General features: G+C 46.7%; 1 protein-coding gene across 6 annotated transcripts in view; it reads left to right on the top strand.

Annotated features, from left to right (window-relative positions):
- The first annotated feature begins 4,598 nt into the window (after positions 1-4,598).
- Positions 4,599-23,130, top strand: part of ZBTB1 (zinc finger and BTB domain containing 1) — a 30,314-nt gene continuing 11,782 nt past the window's right edge. For 3 of the 6 annotated variants that reach the window (XM_037901102.2, XM_037901101.2, XM_037901100.2), the window contains exons 1-2: positions 5,417-5,558; positions 15,578-17,489. In XM_037901102.2, coding sequence (XP_037757030.1) covers positions 15,598-17,489 — 1,892 coding nt within the window. In that variant the 5' untranslated portion in view covers positions 5,417-5,558; positions 15,578-15,597. Of the gene's footprint in view, positions 4,737-5,416; positions 5,559-15,577; positions 18,074-23,130 lie in introns of those variants that run through there. The other 3 variants (XM_037901099.2, XM_043547911.1, XM_007067999.4) reach the window with 3 other exon arrangements.

Below are 23,130 nucleotides of genomic sequence, written 5' to 3'. Positions count from 1 at the left end.
AAGGAGTAAAAAACCTGTCAAAGGAACATTTAGAGTCTGGGGGCATCACGTGCCTAGGCCTTGGTCTGACGCTGCCCAGCCCAGGGCTGTATCTTAACCCCCAGCGGGGAGCCAGACAGAGCCCAGCGCGGCGAACGTATGCAGAGCACTTGCACAACGTACTGTGAGCAAGCAGGGGCTGATTATCCTATGAGAGCCCAGGCTGTCTGACCCTATCTTATCAGGATCCTGAAGTTGCGTGCTCCCTCATTTCCCCTTTCTCCACCATGGCCAGAGCTCCATCCTCCAACATTAATCACCAAAGCCACATGCCCTGGGCTTTGTGTCCCCATGTCCTCCTTCCATATCGTTATTTCCTATTCTCCCCTCCTCCATTCCCCCCATGCTAGGAACGATTGTGTGCCCCTCGTTCCCATCTTCCCTACCATGCAGGGGCTCCTTGTATCCCTCATGCCCTCTTTGATATATAGACAATTACAAAGGTGGTTGAAGCTGCTAGGTGTGTGTGATGTTCCCCGGTGTTATCTGGACCGGTGATCTGCTAGGTCACTCCTTGACTCTGGGAGCCAGTCTTACCCTGCTCTGGTGAGAGAACCCCCCACTCCTAGGCTTTTCACACACAGCCTCTGGCATGTAAACTGCTCCTTGGATTGTGCAACTGAATGACACTAGCCAATCTCTCCAGTCCCAGACACAACCCTAGGAACCTCCGTCTTGCAGTTTCTAGTTCTGCCCAGTGGACGCTGCAAGCTTATATGAGTTCGTCAATTTAACAAAGAAATTGATATATACCAGGCTTGTTATCCCAAGGGGAGACTCTGACATCGTGCAAACCAAACACACTGCTTCAGGTAGAACAAACAAACAAATTTATTAACTACTCAGACACTTTACAGGATTCTAAATTCACTGTATCAACTCAAGAAAGGTGTCACTGTAGACAGGTCAATGAACATCTCTGCTCGGCATGTAGCTGCAGTCAAAACAAACAAACAAACAAACAAAATATTAAGTTCCATAATGAATGGGATGGTGAACAATATGGAGAATATTACTACTTTGTATAAATCAGTGGTGCAGCCTCATCTGAAATATCGTGCGCAAAACTCATCATCCCATCTGAAATACGAGTGCGCAGAACTAGAGGAAGTCAGAGAAGGGCAGCAAGAATGATCAAGGGCCTGGAAAAAAGATTGAAGAAAGTTTTAAAAGTTTTACATGAAGAAAGATTTAAAAATTTGAGATTGTTCAGCGTAGAGATGAATAAGAGGGGACAATGATAAAAGTATATAAAATAATGCCTGGCATAGAGAATGGTAGATCAGGAACTTCTGTTCTCTCTGTCTCATAACACAAGAACAAGTGGAAATTAAATTAAATTAAGAGGTGGAAATTCAAAACCAATAAAAGGAAATACTTTTTCACACAATGCTTAATTAAACTGAAGAACTCATTGCCAGAGGAAATAATTGAGGCCAACATTCAAAAGGTGATTGGACATTTATATGGATAGCAAGAGTAGGATATAAACCTCACATTTCAAGCCTTGAACCAACCTCTACGTATTAGAGATCAAATTGAGTCCTAGTGTATGGGGCATGTTAACCCATATCTGCCTATTGTGGGGATCTTACCCCCAAAGGCCACCGTCAGAGACAGCGTACTGGGCTAGACAGACCACAAGTTTGTTCCAGCATGGCAATTCTTGTGTTACTACATGGCTGATTTTGGCATCTCAAGGGGTAGAGCTTGGGACAGTAACACTCCCTCCCTCCCCTCGAATAGAAAATCGGGAATGTACATCTAGCACAAAGAGACAGGAAGAACAATGTTCTAGTACAGGATTAAGCTTCAGTTCTTGGGAAGGGATGGTGTATGGTATGAGCCTCCAGCATAAGTGATAAAACAGGGTGTGGGATAGAAGGGAAGAAGCCTCCATCACAGGCGGTGAGGGGCAGGGTGGGAATGAGCCTGAAGTGTCGGAGGGGTGGGGAAAGAGAAAGGGGGATGAGCTTCCAGAAAGGGGTAGGGTGGAATGGGGAAATGAGACTCCTACATAGAGTAGATGGGAGAGGGAGCCCCCTGCAAAGGGAAAGTGGGGGGGAAACTCTTGGGTGAGGGTGAGAAAAACCTCCAACACCACGAGCTAGGATGAATGCAGATGAGAGGATGGAAAGAGGGAGATTGATCATCCAGCATACGAGATTGTGGATTGGGGGGGATGAGCCTCTAGCAGAGGGGGGATGGAATTTGTGTGGAGAGGAGAGCGTCCAGTGCAGGAGGGATGGAGTGAGATTTGGAAGTGGGGGTGAGCATAGAGCACAAGAGGGTGGGGTGGGATTTTGGGAGGAGCCTCCAGTGTAGTGGTGAGCAGGGTGGAATTGGGAGGGAGGGAGCCTCACATGCAGGTAGGTTAGGGTGGGATTTGGGGAGGGAGTAACCCTCCCTACCATGCAGGCAGGACGGGGTGGATGTGGGAGGGAGATGACCCTCCCGTGCGGGCAGGACAGGGTGGATGGGGGTGGTGGTGTGACCCTCCCGTGCAGCTAGGGCGGATCTGGGGAGAGATGGGGATGAACCCCCACTGCGGGCAGGGCAGGGCGGATTAGGGAGAGGGATGGGGGTGCCCCCCCGAGAGGGCAGGGCAGGGTGGATCGGGGAAAGGGATGGGGGTGCCCCCCCCCGTGCAGGGCAGGGCAGGGTGGATCGGGGAGAGGGATGGGGGTGCCCCCACCGTGCAGGCAGGGGGGATCTGGGGAAAGATGGGGGTGACCCCCCGTGCGGGCAGGGCGGATCTGGAAGAGGGATGGGAGTGCCCCTCCGTGAGGGCAGGGCAGGGTGGATCGGGGAGAGGGATGGGGTCCCCCCCATGAGGGCAGGGCGGATCTGGGGGGAGATGGGGTGACCCCCCCCTGTGTGGACAGGGCGGATCTGGGAGAGGGATGGGGGTGACCCCCCGTGAGGGCAGGGCGGATTGGAGAGAGGGATGGGGATGCCCCCCCCCGTGAGGGCAGGGTGGATCGGAGAGAGGGATGGGGGTGCCCCCCCCGTGAGGTCAGAGTGGATCTGGGGGGAGATGAGGGTGACCCCCCGTGCAGGCAGGGCAGGGCGGTTCGGGGACAGAGATGAGGGTGACCCCCCCGTGCAGGCAGGGCGGATCGGAGAGAGGGATGGGGGTGCCCCCCCCATGAGAGGCAGGGCGGATCGGGGAGAGGGATGGGGTCCCCCCCCGTGAGGGCAGGGCAGGGTGGATCTGGGGGGAGATGGGGTGACCCCCCCCGTTCGGGCAGGGCGGATCTGGGAGAGGGATGGGGGTGCCCCCCCATGAGGGCAGGGCGGATCGGAGAGAGGGATGGGGGTGCCCCCCCGTGAGAGCAGGGCGGATCGGAGAGAGGGATGGGGGTGCCCCCCCGTGAGGACAGAGTGGATCTGGGGGGAGTTGGGGGTCCCCCCCCGTGCGGGCAGGGCAGGGCGGATCGGGGAGAGGGATGGGGGTCCCCCCCCGTGAGGACAGAGTGGATCTGGGGGGAGTTGGGGGTCCCCCCCCGTGCGGGCAGGGCAGGGCGGATCGGGGAGAGGGTTGGGGGTCCCCCCCCGTGCGGGCAGGGCAGGGCGGATCGGGGAGAGGGATGGGGGTGCCCCCCCCATGCGGGCAGGGCACGGCGGATCGGGGAGAGGGATGGGGGTGCCCCCCCGTGAGGGCAGGGCAGGGTGGATCTGGGGGGAGATGGGGTGACCCCCCCCCGTGCGGGCAGGGCGGATTGGGGAGAGGGATGGGGGTGCCCCCCCCATGAGGGGCAGGGCGGATCGGGGAGAGGGATGGGTCGTCCCCCCCGTGAGGGCAGGGCAGGGTGGATCTGGGGGGAGATGGGGTGACCCCCCCCATTCGGGTAGGGCGGATCTGGGAGAGGGATGGGGGTGCCCCCCCGTGAGAGCAGGGCGGATCGGAGAGAGGGATGGGGGTGCCCCCCCGTGATAGCAGGGCGGATCGGGGAGAGGGATGGGGTGCCCCCCCGTGAGAGCAGGGCGGATCGGGGAGAGGGATGAGGGTGACCCCCCCGTGCGGGCAGGGCAGGGCGGATCGGGGAGAGGGATGGGGGTCCCCCCCCCGTGAGGACAGAGTGGATCTGGGGGGAGTTGGGGGTCCCCCCCCGTGCGGGCAGGGCGGATTGGGGAGAGGGATGGGGGTCCCCCCCCGTGCGGGCAGGGCAGGGCGGATCGGGGACAGGGATGGGGGTCCCCCCCCCGTGCGGGCAGGGCAGGGCGGATCGGGGACAGGGATGGGGGTCCCCCCCCCGTGCGGGCAGGGCAGGGCGGATCGGGGACAGCGATGGGGTCCCCCCCCCGTGAGGGCAGGGCAGGGCGGATCGGGGAGAGGGATGGGGTCCCCCCCCCGTGCGGGCAGGGCAGGGCTGATCGGGGACAGGGATGGGGTCCCCCCCCCCGTGCGGGCAGGGCAGGGCGGATCGGGGAGGAGGCGGCGGCAGCTGGGAAGCCGGGAGCCGCCCGCCATGCATTGGCCGCGGCGGCAGCAGCAGGGCCGGGACCGCTGGCCGCCGGGGGGAGGGGTCCGGCTCCGTGCGGTCGCGGAGGAGCCGAGCGGCGGCAGCAGCAGGCGCGGCGGGGCGGAAGTCCTTTGTTGCAGCAGCAGAGGGAGCAGCGCGGGCGGCTCCGACCTCCTCGGCCGCCGCTTCGGCCCCGCGCGGAGCCCCCGGAGCCGGCTGGCCGCGCGGCGGGTAAGTGGGGCGCGGGCCCCGCCAGGCGTGGCGGGAAAACTGCCCTGCGCCGGGGCCGGGCCGCGGAGCGCGGCGGGAGCGGCCCCAGCCTGGGGCGCGGCGCCGGCTGCAGGGCCGGGGCTGGGCGCGCGGCGGCGGCGGCCGGCGGGAAGGGCCGCCGCGGCGGGGGCGCGGGGCAGCGCCAGGCCCGGGCTCGGGGGAAGGGGCTCCGGCAGGCGTGCGGAGGATCCGGCGCGCACGCAGCGGCGGGCGCCCGCTGGCAGCCCCAGCAGCTCCTCCATCGGCGGGAGGTGGGAAGTGACGGGGGCGCGGGCTGCGGCCGCCCCGGCCCGGCTGCGCCGTGGCACCCGAGTGCGTGAGCCCCCGCATAGGGACAGGGGACGTGGGACCGGCCCTGCCCGCGGCTTTCCAGCGGGCCCCACCTCTAGCCGCCGCGGGGCCCTTCCTGCCCGTAGCCGGGAGCGACATGTGGCCCGGACCCTGCCCGACTCAGCGAGCGGACACCGGCCACTCTTGGGGAGAAAATAAACTCACAGCAAGACGCCACCCGCAGCAAACCCCTCTCGGCCTAAAAGGCTTCCGCCAGGGCCGCCTGCGACGCGCGGGGGAACAATTTACCCGGGGCCACGTTCAGATCAGTGACAGGCGCTGATCGTTACTGTTTGCAGACCACTGTGCCCAGCGTTGCTGTGCTCGGACCCGCTGGGGAGGCCTTTCGGACGCTGCCATGGCTGTCTAGGCGGGCCTGCCCATGCAGATTTTGAAGCCTGCCCTGCTAAGAGGTGCCTTGCTACCTTCCTCCCTCTGTGAAAGAATTGAATCGTAAGTGCCATCAGTCCCAGACTGATCCGGCCAGGTCCTCTGGGGTTTAATGATGCGCTTGAGCTATTTTCTTGGGTGAAGGTGAAAAAAAAAAAGTATTCTTTGGCAACTTTTGAGACAGGAACAGTAAGTATTGGTTTACAGGTCCTTGCCTGCTACCTTTGCTGTTGGTGATGGAATCCCAACCTAGCCGCAGTTCCAGGGTCATGAAAGTTAATGCTGCACCTGCAGCATTATCCAGAGAATTGGACAAATGCTGGCTGTCGTAAAAGGATACCTCCGGAGATGGACAAAGCACAAGATGCATCAGCTGGATGTATTGTCCAGTTTTTCCCAATTAAGTAGTTGTAGGTTTCCTATAAAATGGAGTCAGCATTTTAAAAAGCGGAGGGTGGTTACAGTCCTTTCAAGCTAGTGGTTGATGTCCTCATTAAGAGAGAAATCAGATGCTGCCCCAGCCCAGGGACCCCTCCCGCGCCCAAACTCTCTCCCACAGCCTGCACCCCCTCTTGCATCCCAAACCCCCTTATCCCCAGCCCCATACCAGAGCCTGCACCCCCAGCCGGAGCTCTCACCCCCTCCCACATCCCAAGCCCCTGCCCCAGCCCGGTGAAAATGAGTGAGTGAGCAAGGGTGGGGAGAACGAGCGACAGAAGGAGTGGGGATGGAGTGAGCGGGGGCGAGGCAAGAGTGTTTGGTTTTCTGCAATCAGAAAGTTAGCAACCCTACCCAGAACAGGACTCCTGAACTGCACCCCCAGAAGAATCCCAGGGCTCTTTCTTTCTTAGCTGTTGAGGTTGGGCATCTCACCAGGGTTGCTGTAGACTTCACTTGTTTATATTGGGAGAAAACAAGGGCACGTTTTTTGTACTGGCCAGTAGATTTAGGGTGAAATCCTGGCCCCCTTGAAGTCCATGACAAAACTCCTATTCAATAGTGTAAGGATTTCACTCTTCGTCTTCTGGCAGATGTTTCAAGTTCTGCTTTATCACAGTAGTTCACAAGGGAATTCTGCAAATCCATTTTTAAAATGGTGTCCATGGCAGATACTTGAGTGGGTAGGCATGGCTGTGAGTGCAGATGCAGTATGTAGGCACGATGGCTGATCAGTAACTGGCATGGAGATAATTTCTGTCCTTAGGATGAATGTTTCCCTGTGAATGTTCATGTCCTCTAATGTTTTTTCTTCACAGTTTTGTGTGAACATTTGTACACCCTGTAACACCACGTAGCATTCCCTATACACTTCAGTATATCCCGTAACACACTAATTTCACTTAATTCAGATTTTAGCAATTTTATTTACATCAGAAACCCTGTGCTGCAAGTAGATTCATAACTCCATACAATTTAAGGTCAGAAGACATAATCTGATCATCTAGTCCAGCGGTTCTCAAACTGTGGGTCGTGACCCAATTTTAATGGTGTCGCTAGGGCTAGCTTAGACTTCCTGGGGTCCGGGGCCGAAGCCTGAGCCCTGCCACCTGGGGCCCCGGGCTCAAGCCCAAGGGCTTCAGCCCTGGGCTGCAGAGCTCAGGTTACAGGCCCCCTGCCTGGGGCTGAAGCCCTTGGGCTTTGGCTTTGGCCTCCTGACCCAGGACAGCGGGGCTCAGGTGGGCTCAGACTTCAGTCCTCCTTCTGGTGTTGTGTAGTAATTTTTGTCAGAAGGGAATTGCGGTGCAATGAAGCTTGAGAACCCCTGATCTAGTCTGCCCTCCTGTATATCAGAGACCATTACATTTTACGCATCTACCCCTGTGTTAAGTCTAATAATTTGTGTTTGACTGAAGCATAACTTCCAGAAAGGCAGCTAGGCTTGATTTGAAGACATTAGGAGATGGAGAATCCACTACAGTAGTTTACTGTACATGCAGCTTGAGGTCATAAATTAAGATACTGGAATATAAAGGCTTATTTAAAAAAATATTTTGTGCTAAATTTGGTGTCAGGGTTTTTTCCTGCTGGTTTATTTTCCTTAATATAAAACAAATAAAAACTGCATGGTTGTTAATACATTGCCTAATACAGACCATATTTGTGCAAGGATAGAGTAAATTATATCAGTTAAGTAATGGTAACTAGGAATTTCCACAAAAATCCATTGTGGCTGAGAAGTCAGTTTACCACTGTGTCAGCTCTCTGTTATGCTTTTACTCTCTATGGACCTGATCCAAAGCCTTTTGAAGTCAGTGGCAAGATTTCAGGGCTTTAGATCAAACCTATGTCCTTAACTCTTTAATGCACTGTGCTCATATTGGGAACGTATAACATATCTGTATCTTTGATGCTCTCAGCCATGAACTGAGAGTCAGATTTCAGCTATTGTCAGATTTCAGCTGCTATTTTCCTTATATGTGGAAAGGGATGCTGTATCATCAGAAAGAAAAGGAGTACTTATGGCACCTTAGAGACTAACAAATTTATTTGAGCATAAGCTTTCGTGAGCTACAGCTCACTTCATCTTATGCTCAAATAAATTTGTTAGTCTCTAAGGTGCCACAAGTACTCCTTTTCTTTTTGCGAATACAGACTACCACGGCTGCTACTCTGAAATGTATCATCAGAAGAGATCTTAATACTGATGTGGGATTGAAGGCTGAAATGATTGGCAGTCTGGTGATTTTTAGAATCTTTTATCTCTTTCACTGGTTCAGATCCAGTCTACGTAGCAGTTGAAATCTGTTGTGATCTAAAGGCTGTTCATAGCCTATTTTCAATTAATTGATAGTCTTAGTATGACAGCTCGTAACAAACAGGTGTCCACATCACAGAAAGCAACATCACAACTAGTACTCCTGTTGGCAGGCCGTGGCTGAGGGTGACATTCACCATCCTCACAAATAGCCCAAGTAATTGAGCTTATCGTGTAGATCTCTAGAGGGCACTTCACATCCTCTATTTGTTTTTTCTACCATGTGGCCCCTCTACAGCATGCAAGGGGGTATGGTGACCACTTGCTCAGCTGTTGTGCCTGCTTACCCCCACATATGTAGATTTCCCGTATGTCTCTAATGCACTGGCCTTTCACACCAAGGTTCATTTCACCCTCAAGGGGCATAGCGTCTAAAATATCTTCTCCTCTGTAGAAGTTATCCCTGAGGTCACGATTGAGGTATGGTGGCGGAGTGGTGTGGGGAAATTTGCATTGTCATGGCCCATGGTACATCGATCTGTTTTGTGGATACATAGGAGACTTGATTCTTCTGGGTTTTCAGTTTATCACTTTCCGTTAGTACTAAATTCAGAGCTTTTATTTATTTCATTTTGTCCCATCTGATCTTGGTTTCCACAGAAAAGCAGCCAGCAGCTAAGTCTGTGAGATTTCCATTTTTGCCTGCTCAGCAGTGAAAATGCTGGGTTCTGAAAACCACCTACTAATTTTAGGGGCCCAAATGCTCCTAAAGCCTGTGGTACTTTTTTTTTTTTTTTAGAAAACATATACACATTTCAACAGGAACTTTGCCAAGGTCTCTACATTTTAAAATTAAAAATGTTTTAGGAACTTTCTATATCTTTAGTTTAAAAACTTTTTAAAATCCATGCCATAGCAAAGCATGCAGTTATACTGGATACTTGCTCTTTTCAGTTAGAAGGCTTTTGACCAAAGCATGCAGATATTTCATATAGCTGTATAGCTTGTTTTGTTTTTATATATGCCACATTAATAGTAGATACTGACTGTAACAATGAGGCCTCTGGCGGGACATTACTGAGAATATAAATTCAGGACAAATTGCTAAGAGCAGGGCAGTTACAGCCCAAGGCTGGGTGTCCTTTACTATTAAGGCATGCCAAACCAGCCAAACAGAGAGGACTTAGGTCTCACCCCACTGGCTAACCAGAAGTCATACAAGCAATTCCCTCAGACACTCCAGTTTTCCAGTATCACCACCAGCGCCACTCCTTATGGGGATGAATGGTTACGAAAACCAATGCCCCAGTAAAAGAAAAAAGGTTCTCCCGATCCCAAAGGACCAAGCCCCAGACCTAGGTCAATATACCAGTCAGATCTTACTCACAAATCACGCAGTTGCCAATCCTTTAGAATTTAAAATCTAAACATTTATTCATAAAAAGAAAGATATATAGATGAGAGCTAAAATTGGTTAAATGGAATGAATTACATACAGTAATGGCAAAGTTCTTGGTTCAGGCTTGTAGCAGTGATGGAATAAACTGCAGGCTCAAATCAAGTCTCTGGAGTACATTCACAGATTTGGATGGGTCATTCAGTGCATTGTTCAGAGCTTCAGTTTGTAGCAAAGTTCTTCCAGAGGTAAGAAGCAGGATTGAAGACAAAATGGAGGGGGTTCCAGGGCCTTTTATATCCTCTGCCATGTGGAAGGACCCCTTTGTTCTTACTGTGGAAAATCACAGCAGCAAAGTGGAGTTTGGAGTCACATGGGAAAGCCACATGTCCATGCATGACTCAGTTCTTTACAGGTAGAGCAGCCATTGCTCACATGCTACCTTGAACATTCCCAGGAAGGCTCCTCATATGTGGATTGGAGTCTCTCAAGGTCCATTGTCAGTTATGTGTTCCTTGATTGGGCACTTAATCTGAAGAGTTCCTTCACTATAAGCTGGCCAAATGCTTCGCTGGTGCTACTTAGAATCAAACACATTGAGATACAAGTACATAGCCAATATTCATAACTTCAAATACAAAAACGATACACACATACAGACAGCATAATCATAACCAGCAAATTACAACCTTTTCATAGACACTTTACTTGACCTCCTTTGTACAAGATTTGGTGCAACTATAGGACCTTGGTTGCAACAATGATCTATACGGTCACAGTTCATGTCAAAAACGTCACACTGACATAATATCATATCTGTAAATATCAATTCTAAATAAAAGGGAAAATTCTAATGGGAAAAAAATGGGAATTGAATAGTGTCTGGCAGTGTCAAAGTAAACAGCAGAAAGGTAAAATGAGAGTACTGTGATGATTGTAAATTTAAAATTACAGTGAAATTACCTGATCAGAAATTACACTAGAAATGTCTTTATATACTTTTACTATCTTCAACTTGAAAATGCTATAGGAACTTGTGGCAGTGGTGGATCCACTGCACAGACCTGTGCCACTAGAGCTAACTGAGTTACTGATAGCAGTAGTAGGTTGTAATCCTATAGGTGGATCAGCACCACAGGGAGATGATACACTTTGCCCATGGCTTTCAGATATCTGTTGACAGCAGGTAACGTGGGCTCCACTTCAGGCTCTGGAGGGAATTGTGCTGATGGGCACAGACTCTTCTGCCCATTCCCCCCAAAGCTTGACAGTCTCTCCCTCATCATCTCTAACCTGTCCCAGCCTGCCTCTTCCCCACACCTTGCTGTTTCCCTGCTTCAGTCCCTTTCTCCCTGCCCAGCTAGTCCCCCTTCCACCTCAACTACTTGTCCCCAGTCTCCTTGCCCAGCCTGTCCTCGTTCTCCCCTCCTGGCACCTTGTCTGAGCTATCTCTCCCTCCACCCCTGGGTTTCATCCTACTCCCAATTCTAGGGCTCCTCATTCAGTCTCAGTCTGCACCCACCCTGCCTGACAACTTGCCTCCGTCTCTTTGCCCAGCCAGTCCCAGTTCTCCCCCTGAACCACGACTCCTTGTCAGATCTGTCTCCCCGTCCTCCCAATGGTTTCTAGTCCCAGTCTCCCCCCACCTCACAGTTCCCTGTCTAATCGTGGTGCCCACCCTCCCACTAACTGGTGTCCTGTTGTCTTTCCTTCTTCTCCATTTTCCTCATTGGCTCCCAGTCCCAGCCTCCTTGCCCAGCCAGTCCCAGTTTCTGCTCCCAGTCTCATCACCCTCCTTGTCCCAATCTCCTTTCCCTTCCCTGGTTCAGCTCTTGTCTCCTCTGGATTTGAATCAGACAGCTTCCTCCTCCAGGCTGCCTGGGAGCCAGCAGGGAGGTCTCAGAGAGCACTGGAGAGACAGGCTCCCTGAGCTTGGTTCCGTGCTCAGCCTCACCCTGGCCTGGTGTAGCCATTACAGGAAGAGTCTTAAGGTATGTCTACACCACAGTTTAAAAACCCATGGCTGGCCTGTGCCAGCTGACTCAGGCTTGTGGGACGTGGCTGCGGGACTGCTTAACTGTGGTGTAGACATTTGAAGCCCAAGCTCTGGGACCCTCCCACTCCCAGGGTCCTAGAGCCCAAGCTCCAGCCTGAGCCCAAATGTCTACACTGCAGTTAAACAGCCCCTTAGCCTGAGCCCCGCAAGCTCGAGACACATGGCACAGGCCAGTCACAGGTTTTTAATTGCAGTATAGACATACAGTTATTGAGCCCCTGGCAGGAGCCCTCAGCTAGAGCATGCTCATTTGCTCTGTGGGGATAGCACATGCGTGGTCTGGTCAGCACTAGAATCTGTGAGAGGCTCGAGCACGCTTGGTGAAGACAGAATCTGGAGATTTTAGCTGCTAAAATGAAAAAAGCCTCTATTGAGCTTGTGTGAAGTGTGATTTTTCCAAGGCTTATAGTTTGGCCAGATTTGCTTGGATTTTCATGAGATGGCAAAATGCACATCCCTGACACAAGGCTATCTCCCTGCCAGATTTAAAGTCTCAACTCCAAAGAAGGTAGCTGGAGCTTTTCAAAGAAAAGGTCAGCAGAATTTTTTAACATGGGCAAAGTGGTGTATTTTCCCCTAGCCTCGTTGTCAGAAATAATGGAACCATTTTGGCTGATATTCCACTAACTCCCCCCACCCCCAAAAAAATCAGCTTGAGGCAGACCCCTGGCATGGAAAATTTCAGCCCAAATAGTTAGTTTGGCCAAATTATAAGCAACGGAAAACAGGGTCTTATAATGGAAATGTCAGACAACCTTAAAATAGGTGGTGCCACCAGCTCTGCCTATAATTATTTCTGCACTGAAGGTCCAGTATTCAGGCACTGCTGTTTTTAAATACACCGACACATAAAATACATATGACAGGTTACTGTCGAGCTTGGAAGAAAAAGAGCGCTTTAAGAATGGATTTAAATTAGTAAGGTGCTATTAGTAACACTAAAATGTTAATGTAAGAGTTCCCTAAGTACTTGTATGCCCCCTATCACTATAGTATCTGAGCATTTTACCTGTTATCGGCATCAGGCAGACCCACTGTCGGGCTAATTCCTATAGAGGCTTCAGGAGATATGCCTTACCAGTCTGTCCTCTTCTGCATATCCAAGATCAAGTGCTGAAGAATTCTATGTTTTATTGATCGTTAGCTCCCGGAGTTCCCCTTTCAAAAGAGGCAATATCCTTTATTCCTACTTTTCCTAAGGAAAAGAGAAACCTAAACAAATACATCTTTTCTACCTCACTCCAATGCCTGTTGAAGTCAATGGGAATATTTTCACTGATTTCAGTGGGCATGCATCAGGCCCCAGATACTGCATAATCTCTTTTTTTTTTGCCTTCGGGTTACCCTGCTAAAGAACTGTTTTCAACTAGCAAACTTTACAAAATGCCTTTTTAAATAGAAGAATAAGTGGGATTTTTTTTATTACTACATTTTATTTCAAATTTGAATTTGCCACTTTGCAAGTTGTAATAAGGGCAGCTGATAATGTATATCTGTTCTGAACAGACTTCTCTGGTACAGATGGCAGTTCATAGCTGTCCTCATGCCTTATCACACCTGAAATGTCAGTATCCATTTTGTGACCACATCTTCCCAGAAGATATATTTTAAACACATACTACGTAGTTTGAACTGAAACTATTAGTAAATCTTCAGTTACTGTTCTTAGGATTTAAATGGTAATTCAACATATTATCATATGAGACTGAATGTACAAAGTAACCTCAGGTCAAATGCACCTCATTTGGAGTCCTATGCATAGGTGCTGGAAGTAGGGGTGCTGCCGCATCGCCTGGCTTGAGGTAGCAATAACAACCCAAATCCGTGCTTTCCGCGTTTAGCACCCTCACTATAATAATTGTTCCAGCACGACTGGGCATACAAGATGTTTTTTGTGAATACTTTTTAAAATTCAAGATCTGGAGGGGTTGTTGCTTTTTGCTTTGGTTTTGTTCACAAAAACATCCAAAGTTATCTAAATGCTTAGAAATGTTGTTGCTTAGAATGTACCTCTTCATTTCAGTGAAGTAAAAGATTCTGTTTGGGAAGTAAAATAACTGAATCTGTTGCCACCAAAGCGTCATGCTGTATTAACTAGTGCAGAACAACTTCTTTACTTTTCAGTGTAATGTAAAAACAAAAAAAAGCTTCTACAATTGGTGTCACTTTGCTAATCAGATCGGAGTAGCATATCAGGGTATTTCCTTCCTGCTCAGCTTTCAGTTTGGAGAGGGAAATCTTCCTTGTCCCTGACCCACTCATCAGGAGTCTCTCTCTGTTCCTACAGGGGCTTTTTTGTTCTGTATTTGTGCAGCACCTAGCACAATGGGGTTGTCATAAATATAAAGGGAAGGGTAACCGCCTTTCTGTATACAGTGCTATACAATCGCTCCTGGCCAGAGGCAAAATCCTTTCACCTGTAAAGGGTTAAGAAGCTAAGGTAACCTCGCTGGCACCTGACCCAAAATGACCAATGAGGGGACAAGATACTTTCAAATCTGGAGGTGGGGGGAAAGGCTTTTGTCTGTCTGTCTGTGTGATACCTTTACATCCTTGATCTGTTCCTGGCAAGTCTTCCAACTCCTGTAAAGTTAGTAAGTAATCTAGCTAGAAAATGCGTTAGATTTTCTTGTGTTTAATGGCTTGTAAAATTCACTGTGCTGGAGGGAATGTGTATTCCTGTTTTTCTGTCTTTTTGTAACTTAAGGTTTTGCCTAGAGGGATTCTCTGTGTTTTGAATCTGATTGCCCTGTAAAGTATTTATCGTCCTGATTTTACAGAGGTGATTCTTTTACCTTTTCTTTAAATAAAATTCTTCTTTTAAGAACCTGATTGATTTTTCATTGTTCTTAAGATCTAAGGGTTTAGGTCTGTGTTCACCTGTACCAATTGGTGAGGATTCTTATCAAGCCTTCCCCAGGAAAGGGGGTGTAGGGCTTGGGGGGATATTTTGGGGGAAGACGTCTCCAAGTGGTCTCTTTCCCTCTTCTTTGTTTAAAATGCTTGGTGGTGGCAGCATACTGTTCAAGGACAAGGCAAAGTTTGTATCTTGGGGAAGTTTTTAACCTAAGCTGGTAAGAATAAGCTTAGGGGGTCTTGCAGGTCCCTACATCTGTACCCCAGAGTTCAGAGTGGGGAAGGAACCTTGACAGGGGTCTTGGTCCATGACTGGAGCCCCTGGGTGCCATGATAATATATATACTCCTACTGCAGCCATCCAGCTTCCAGCCAAGGCCTGGGTAACATTAGTGATCCATAAATGCTGCTCTTTAAATGGCCATAGTGGATGTTTTGGGCAGTGTGGAACATTTCCTCCTCTTTAAGGATTGCTCATATTGTTTCCATGGTTCTCCCAGCCTCCTGATAGCCTAGGCGGGAAAGAATAGTAATTAAACCTGTGTTTCCTCCATGACAATGCAGCATCATCGCCAAACCATCCTATGTCACAGTTGTCCAACTTGAGACACATTAAAGGACCCTGATTTTCACTGGATGGATGCTCAGCACTTTCTGAAAACCAGGCCCCTTTAAAGTATCTCAAGTTGGGTACCCAAAATCTGTGTCACGTTTGAAAATCTTGGCCATATTTCTTTGTGGTTTACTTTCCGATTTTTGTACTAGCCGCAGTATTGTTGAGATCAGTACAGGTGTGGCAGTAAAGTTTATTAGTTAACTGGTACTGCAAATCCAGCAGAGGGAGAATGGAATAGTGGATATTTTTATTTTTCTTGGCACCAGTTTACTGGATTTTCTTTAGTAGGTATTTGTCTCCAGGAAGACCTTTCCAATCAGATTATAAAAATAGTAAGAATATAAAATTTTGGACCCAAATTGAAGTTCTTAACAATTGTCCTCTGTATTAAAATAAGCTCCCTCTTACTTTCTGTGCTTATAACTAAATATTTCTTTTCTTTTCTTTTTCTTTTTTTCCACAGGACTGTAATCGGAATACAAGATGGCAAGTACCAGCCACAGCACATATGTCCTTCAGCAGCTAAACAACCAAAGAGAGTGGGGTTTTCTCTGTGACTGCTGCATTGCTATTGATGATATTTATTTTCAAGCACACAAAGCGGTCCTAGCTGCCTGCAGCTCTTATTTTAGGATGTTTTTTATGAACCACCAACACACCACAGCCCAACTGAATCTCAGCAACATGAAGATCAGTGCTGAATGCTTTGATCTGATATTACAGTTTATGTATTTAGGAAAAATTATGACGGCCCCTACCAACTTTGAGCAATTTAAAGTGGCAATGAACTATCTACAGTTATATAACGTGCCTGAATGTTTAGAAGATATACAAGATACAGACTCCTCTAATTTAAAGTGTTCATCTTCTGCTTCTAGTACACAGAATAGTAAAATGATATTTGGTGTGAGAATGTATGAAGACACACTTACTAGAAATGGCAGTGAAGTAAACAGGTGGTGTATGGAGCCACCAAGTTCAACTGTAAACACCTCCCATAACAAGGAGCCGGATGAAGAAGCTTTGCAGCTGGGCAGTTTTCCTGAACAACTGTTTGATGTTTGCAAAAAAAGCACCATGTCCAAATTCTCTAACACAAAAGATCGTGTGTCACATTCACGCCGCTTTGGAAGAAGCTTTACCTGTGACAGCTGTGGGTTTAGTTTTAGCTGTGAAAAGTTACTGGATGAGCATGTGTTAACATGCACGAATAGGCATTCATACCAAAATACCAGGTTTTATGGTATTGAAAAAATTGACTTTAGTGAAAAAGACGCTACTTCTAAAATACTGTCTGCGCAATCAGAGAACTATAAAGGGGATACCAGTCAAGCAGCCGATGACTCTTCATCTCCAGTGTCAAACATAACAAGCAGGAAAAGTAGTATAGTTGCATCTGAGACGTCCGGTGAAGAAGGAAGTAGAGCCACTGAGAGGAAAAGAATTATCATCAAGATGGAACCAGAGGATAACCCAGAAGATGAACTGAAAGATTTTAACATTATTAAAGTGACCGATAAAGACTGTAACGAATCTACTGACAATGATGAATTAGATGATGAACAGGAAGAGCCACTTTACAGATATTATGTTGCAGAAGAGATCAATGAAAAGAGACATTCTCGAAAAACTCTAAAACCCCGGTTGTCTATAGATGAGAATGCAAGAAAGTGTTTAAAAAACGCAAGGCATCTTAACAGGAAAGCCCCCCCAGTGCAGGAAGATGCGGAGAATGCGCCCTGTGAACTGTGTGGGCTAACAATTACAGAGGAAGATCTATCTGCTCATTATTTATCTAAACACATAGAAAATATATGTGCGTGTGGCAAATGTGGCCAAATATTGGTCAAGGGTAGACAGTTACAGGATCATGCACAGACATGTGGAGAACCCCAGGATCTGACAATGAATGGTATAAGAAATGCTGAGGAAAAAATGGACTTAGAAGAGAATCCCGAGGAACAGTCTGAAATAAGGGATATGATGTTTGCAGAGATATTGGAGGACTTCAGGGACAGTCATTTCCAAATGAACAGTCTTCCAAACAAACAGTTATATAAGCATTCTGCCTGTCCTTTCCGATGTCCTAATTGTGGTCAGCGTTTTGAAACTGAAACTCTAGTTGTTGAACATATGTCAAACTGCCTAGAGCAAGATCTGTTTAAGAATGCTATTATGGAAGAGAATGAAAGAGATCACAGACGCAAGCATTTCTGCAATCTTTGTGGGAAAGGATTTTATCAGCGTTGTCACTTACGGGAACATTACACTGTTCATACCAAGGAAAAACAATTTGTTTGCCAGACATGTGGAAAGCAGTTTTTAAGAGAACGTCAGCTGCGGCTCCACAATGATATGCACAAAGGCATGGCCAGGTATGTCTGTTCCATTTGTGATCAAGGAAACTTCAGAAAACATGACCATGTACGGCATATGATATCTCATTTATCAGCTGGAGAGACTATATGCCAGGTCTGCTTTCAGATATTCCCAAATAACGAACAACTGGAGCAGCACATGGATGTTCATCTGTATACATGTGGAGTATGTGGAGCAAAATTTAATTTGAGAAAAGATATGAGATCTCACTATAATGCCAAGCATTTGAAAAGAACATAAGCACAAACATACTGTAAAACAAGCATTAAATAGACAGCAGTGGGAACACCAAAGCAAGGCATACAATATAGCAGACAAAAATTGAATGAATTGTTGAAAACAAGTCTTTGTGTAAAGACCCTTTTAATCATAGGTGTCTTTGTTGTAGGGTCATTAAGTATATATCTTTTAAGTGTTTAATTATTACATTTTCACTGTTGCCTACTAGCAATTTCTGTTTTTAATTTTATCATTTTACTAAGTAGATACGATACAAATCATTATTTTTAAACTGTAGATTGAAAGCACAAATGTTACCCCTGAACTGACTTCTATTAAACAGTTCTTAGTTTCATGTCCATCCGATGAGTGCTTCAGTATTTACAAGTGTTGTTTCTTCATGTGAAATTTTACATCATGTAGCAATTAATATGCAGGAGCATAATCATTCCTACTATCAAAATCAATTTAAAAAATGAAAACTGATGCCAAGGAATAATTCTTTGCTTTGTGACTCTACAGTCAGCACAGTGCTAGCTGTCCTAGTATTCAGATTCTTAGCATCTTTATTGAGATTCACATCCCCAGGAATGCTGGTCGGGTTAGGTAGGCGAAGTAAAACCAAGCAAGGCTGCAATGATATGGACAAAGGAAGAAAGAGAGAATTAAGACTACAGTATATAAAATCAAAGAATTCCCACCTGAACAGCCATTTTCCATGCTCGATATTCTAGCAGTATTGAAATGGGTACTTCCGATGCAGTAATGCTTCCCTTCAGTTGCCTGTCTGTATCTGCCTGAGTATTTATAACCTACTCATCACAACGGTATCTGACTGTTGAGTGTGAAGAGACTGCTGAGCTTTCTTAATAAGTGCAGCAAAGATGTTTTATGGCCTTTCAGAACCTTCTCACATACAGACCTCTTTGAATCTAGTGAAACCCTAACATAGAGAGCTTATCTGTTTTATTTTAATGCAGTAAAAAACCACTGCGTGTCAGCTGAGGCAACTTAGTCTTTGAAAGTACAACTGTGGGTCAGGGGGTGGAATCTTAGACACCAGCTGTATAAACAAATACTAACTGCATGGTTGTTAATGATGAAATCTGTGATAAGCAGTGGTGAACAAAGAGCATTTGAAGAAACAATAACAACACCTACTTATATAGTGCTTTTCATCAGCAGATTTCAAAGTGCTTCACAAAAAAAAGTCAATACCATTTCACTATTTTACAGATGGGGAAACTGAGGCACAGAGTGGGGAAGTGACTTGCCAAAGGTCTCCTCGTAGGCCAGTGGCAGAGCTGGGAATAGAATCTAGGTCTCCTGAGTCTCAGTCCAGTGCTCTAACTAGAGTATAATTGCCAGGGATAAGTTTTGAAACCTTGCCATTTTTCAGACTGATTAATTTATAGCTCATAAAACAGAATGTCAGAATATATAAATAAATGGATAAAGTTCACCTAAAAATTGCATATAGCTACTTAATCAAATGAGTATTTTCAGATACTATATCAAATTTCTGGTTTTATATTCAATTAGAACCGAGTTTTAGATTTGTAAACAAACAATGTGAATGTCTTTCAAGCTGGAGCCTAATACACTGAAGGAAAAGGAAAACTTGGGTCCTGGACCTGCTATCAGACCTGAGCGCATGGATCTAATTATAGCATTGGGGCTTCAGCATTTCACATACAAAAAGTACTGTAAAAACTGCATTTCTTTTATACTCCAAAATCCCACAGAAGTCAATGAGAGTGGCACTGAACAGCACCCCTAACATTAATGCATGCTAATGTTTCCATTATTCCAAAGATTTGGTTTTTTTCCCAGAGATTTATAATACTTCCATCCCAAGCCACATTGAGCTGAAACTTAACATGTCAGTCCAGAGAACAACCACGTTGGCCGGTGTCAATGCTGTTTTTGTGTCGGTAATTGGTTGTAAGGGGGTGGCTGAGAGAACCAGCCATCTTGTACACTGGAAAACGAAATTTCAAAGTAACGAGTAGAATGGTGTTTGAAAAATAATTACTTATCACTGAGACATTGTAATGGCAATATTTTTATGAAGTGTTTAGGTCACATACAGATTCTCAGACATTTGAGTTACCTCTTGATATACAAATTCCAACTGAGCTGAGAGAGCAGCCAAGGGAACTAAGAGAGAACTTGTATGTGCAGCAGAGTTGAAAGAAGAGTATTGTGGCCTGGGGTGCGCTGAGAGATTTGGAATGCTGTGGGGGATGCCAGGCAAAGATTGGAACAGCACAGGAGCAGAGACCAAATTAGAATAGTGTAGTGGGAAGTGGAGGGAAAAAAATCCCAAAGGAGGGGGAGTGGATAAAATGTCCCACAGATGCCTGAAGGAACAGAGAGTGAGTATGACTCAACTTGGCTGGGAGAGCTTTCAGCCTGGATTACTAACTCACTGTGGCACCAAACTCTTATTGCAGTTTGTGTACTAAGTATAAAACAGACTTTTGTGCTGGGTGGGCTGTTGTGACACAGCAAAGCTTAGATAAAAGATTGCACTGGGCCAGAGGACTGAAAATGGACCGGAAAATTTAGAGGATGAAACACAGTAGCTAACAGATTATCCCAGAATAAACCAAAGAGCTAAAAGAGTGATTCATAGACCTCTCTGTATTGGGACAGGAGCCATGTTTGATGCGTGTTTGCCTGAACCTGTTAAAACCATGTTTTACACAGTTTGATACCTACTGTGGATGAGCCACAATGGCAGAGGAGGTTTTAATTTGTGAATTGAGTTGTCCCATTGTACATACTGTGTTTTTTCAGTGATTCCCCAGAATACCACCGTTTTCCCATTGCAAGCTGTGGTGTAGTGGCCTTTCCCTTCTCAGTGAGGCATTCTTCAGTTCTCTCTAAAGCCCTCCAACACTTCTCTTTCAATCAGAGGAATTTGCTGGAGGATGATTTGATGCACTCCCAGCTTTTACCAGCTTGGGCAGTGGAAGAACCAGAATTTCTCTGAGTTTACACATATGTGCACTGGAAATAATGCTCACTTTGTGATCCAGGAGAGTGAATTGAAGTATCATAGAGAAGTTCAGAGAAGACCAGGCGAAGAAGCACAGAATGGTTGGGAAGGTCCAAGAGGGAATGAAAAGAATCAAGAGTTCCTGTGAACAAATCAAAGGGAGTAAGGACAAATCAGGGAGTACTACAACTGGGCTGTGGGAGAGATGGGAAGAAACACTGTTGTCGTGATAGACTTATAAAATTTGTGGACGATACCAAGCTGGGAGGGGTTGCAAGTGCTTTGGAGGATAGGATTCAAACTCAGAATGATCTGGAAAAAATGGAGAAAGTCTGAAGTAAATAGGATGAAATTCATAAAGACAAATGCAAAGTACTCCACGTAGGAAGGAACAATCAGTTGCTCACATATAAAATGGGAAATGACTGCCTAGGAAGGAGTACTTCAGAAAGAGATCTGGGGGTCATATTGGATCACAAGCTAAATATGAGTCAACAGTGTAACGCTGTTGTAAAAAAAGCAAACATCATTCTGGGATGTATTAGCAGGAGTGTTGTAAGCAAGACACGAGAAGTAATTCTTCTGCTCTGCTCCATGCTGATTAGGCCCCAATTGAAGTATTGTGTCCAGTTGTGGGTGCCCCATTTCAGGAAAGATGTGGACAAATTGGAGAAAGTCCAGAGAAGAGCAACAAAAATTATTAAAGGTCTAGAAAACATGACCTATGAGGGAAGATTGAAAAAATTGTGTTTGTTTAGTCTGGAGAAGGGGGCATGATAACAGTTTTAAAGTACATAAAAGATTGTTACAAGGAGCAGGGAGGAAAAATTGTTCTTCTTAACCTCTGAGGATAGGACAAGAAGCAGTGGGCTTAAATTGCAACAAGGGTGGTTTAGGTTGGACATTAGGAAAAACTTCCTAACTGTCAGAGTGGTTAAGCACTGGAATACATTGCCTAGGGAGGTTGTGGAATCTCCATCATTAGGGATTTTTAAGCGCAGATTGGACAAACACCTATCAGGGATGGTCTCTAGATCATACTTACTACTGCCTTGAGTGCAAGGAAGTGGGCTAGATGACATCTTGAGGTCCCTTCCAGTTCTATGATTCTATGAAAGCAGGTATAAGAACAGCAGGAGAAAGCTGAAAGAAAGGCCTGGAGTGGCTGATAGAGAGGATTAGAATGGCAAGAGAAGAGAAAAAAATTAAAATTGTGCCAATGAGACAAGAGAGTGGGTGAAAGGGAGCTAAACAAGAGTATGCAGACCATTTAATAATGCTGACTAAGGGCAGTGGAATGTTCTTCAGAGGACATAATGATATGGATGCAATAAATACAAAATTACCGTGTTCCTGCTCCCCCACAGTGGTAGTGTAGTGTTTTAAAAAAACACCCCATTGAGGAGACAGATGCTCAAAAAGCAAATACAGTACTAAAGAGTGTTGAAACATTTTCAGTAAAACAAAAACAAATCCCTGGAAATCTCATTGTTACTTGAAAGACAGTGAAGGAGGAACAGAAATTCTTGATGTAGAGTTCTGTTTATCACACTTATAGTTTTATTCTTCTTGCCATAGTTTCTCTGTATCCACTTCCTATACTAACTGGAATCCTATGCATGTTTAGACTGTATATATGTAATACTGTAAATTGCTTGGGATCTTTGCAGATAAAAGGCGCTATATACATGTAGGACCATGTTTTAAAAAAGACTAATAGTTAATTATTTTTCCAAAGGAAAATGAACACTCTCTTGATTCTCTGCCTCTCCCACCCCTGTATCTCTGGGTGCTTTGTTATTCCTATGTCCGGTGATTTCTCACTGTTCTCCTGCTGCTGCTTTCCACATCCTGGCAGTGGTGTGGGTTGCAACTTTGAAAAAAATTTTACTGGCAACCACATCTCTGCTCTCAGGACTTACTGAGAGCTAAACAGGGAGTTTGTAATGATCTGGAATGAGCTGTTAAATATAACAAATGCTGTTAAGCCAGCTGTAGGTTTGGTACTGCACAGGCAGTTTCACATTTTTAAGAACTTGTTTGTAATGGTTTCCTTGCAGCTAAGCTATTAATTTAAACACCTGACAGGAATGGTTCTTACACATGGATCTGCCTCATATACATGATTAACAAGTCTCTGTCTCTGTACACATACCCACTCTCTTGACATGGGGAAAAGCCACCAAATCTGCATAAAGGGCAGAGAGACCTGTACATAATCCCTTTCTCTATTCAACTTACCCTTCAGATATGGTCTGGGGAGCCTTTTTTGTTCTCTTGCTATATGCTGGATAACATCCCCCCCACCAACACACACATTCACTCAGTGGGAAGGGGAGGTTTTCATCCCCTACAACTCTGATGGCATAACTGTTGAGGCTCAGAGGGGATAAGTACCTTATGGAAGTTAAGAA

The sequence above is a fragment of the Chelonia mydas genome, chromosome 6 (genome assembly GCF_015237465.2).
Source record: "Chelonia mydas isolate rCheMyd1 chromosome 6, rCheMyd1.pri.v2, whole genome shotgun sequence".
Taxonomy (NCBI): Eukaryota; Metazoa; Chordata; order Testudines; family Cheloniidae; genus Chelonia; species Chelonia mydas.
The sequence above is the reverse complement of the archived record's forward strand: the minus strand, read 5'-3'. Positions and strand labels throughout refer to the sequence as shown.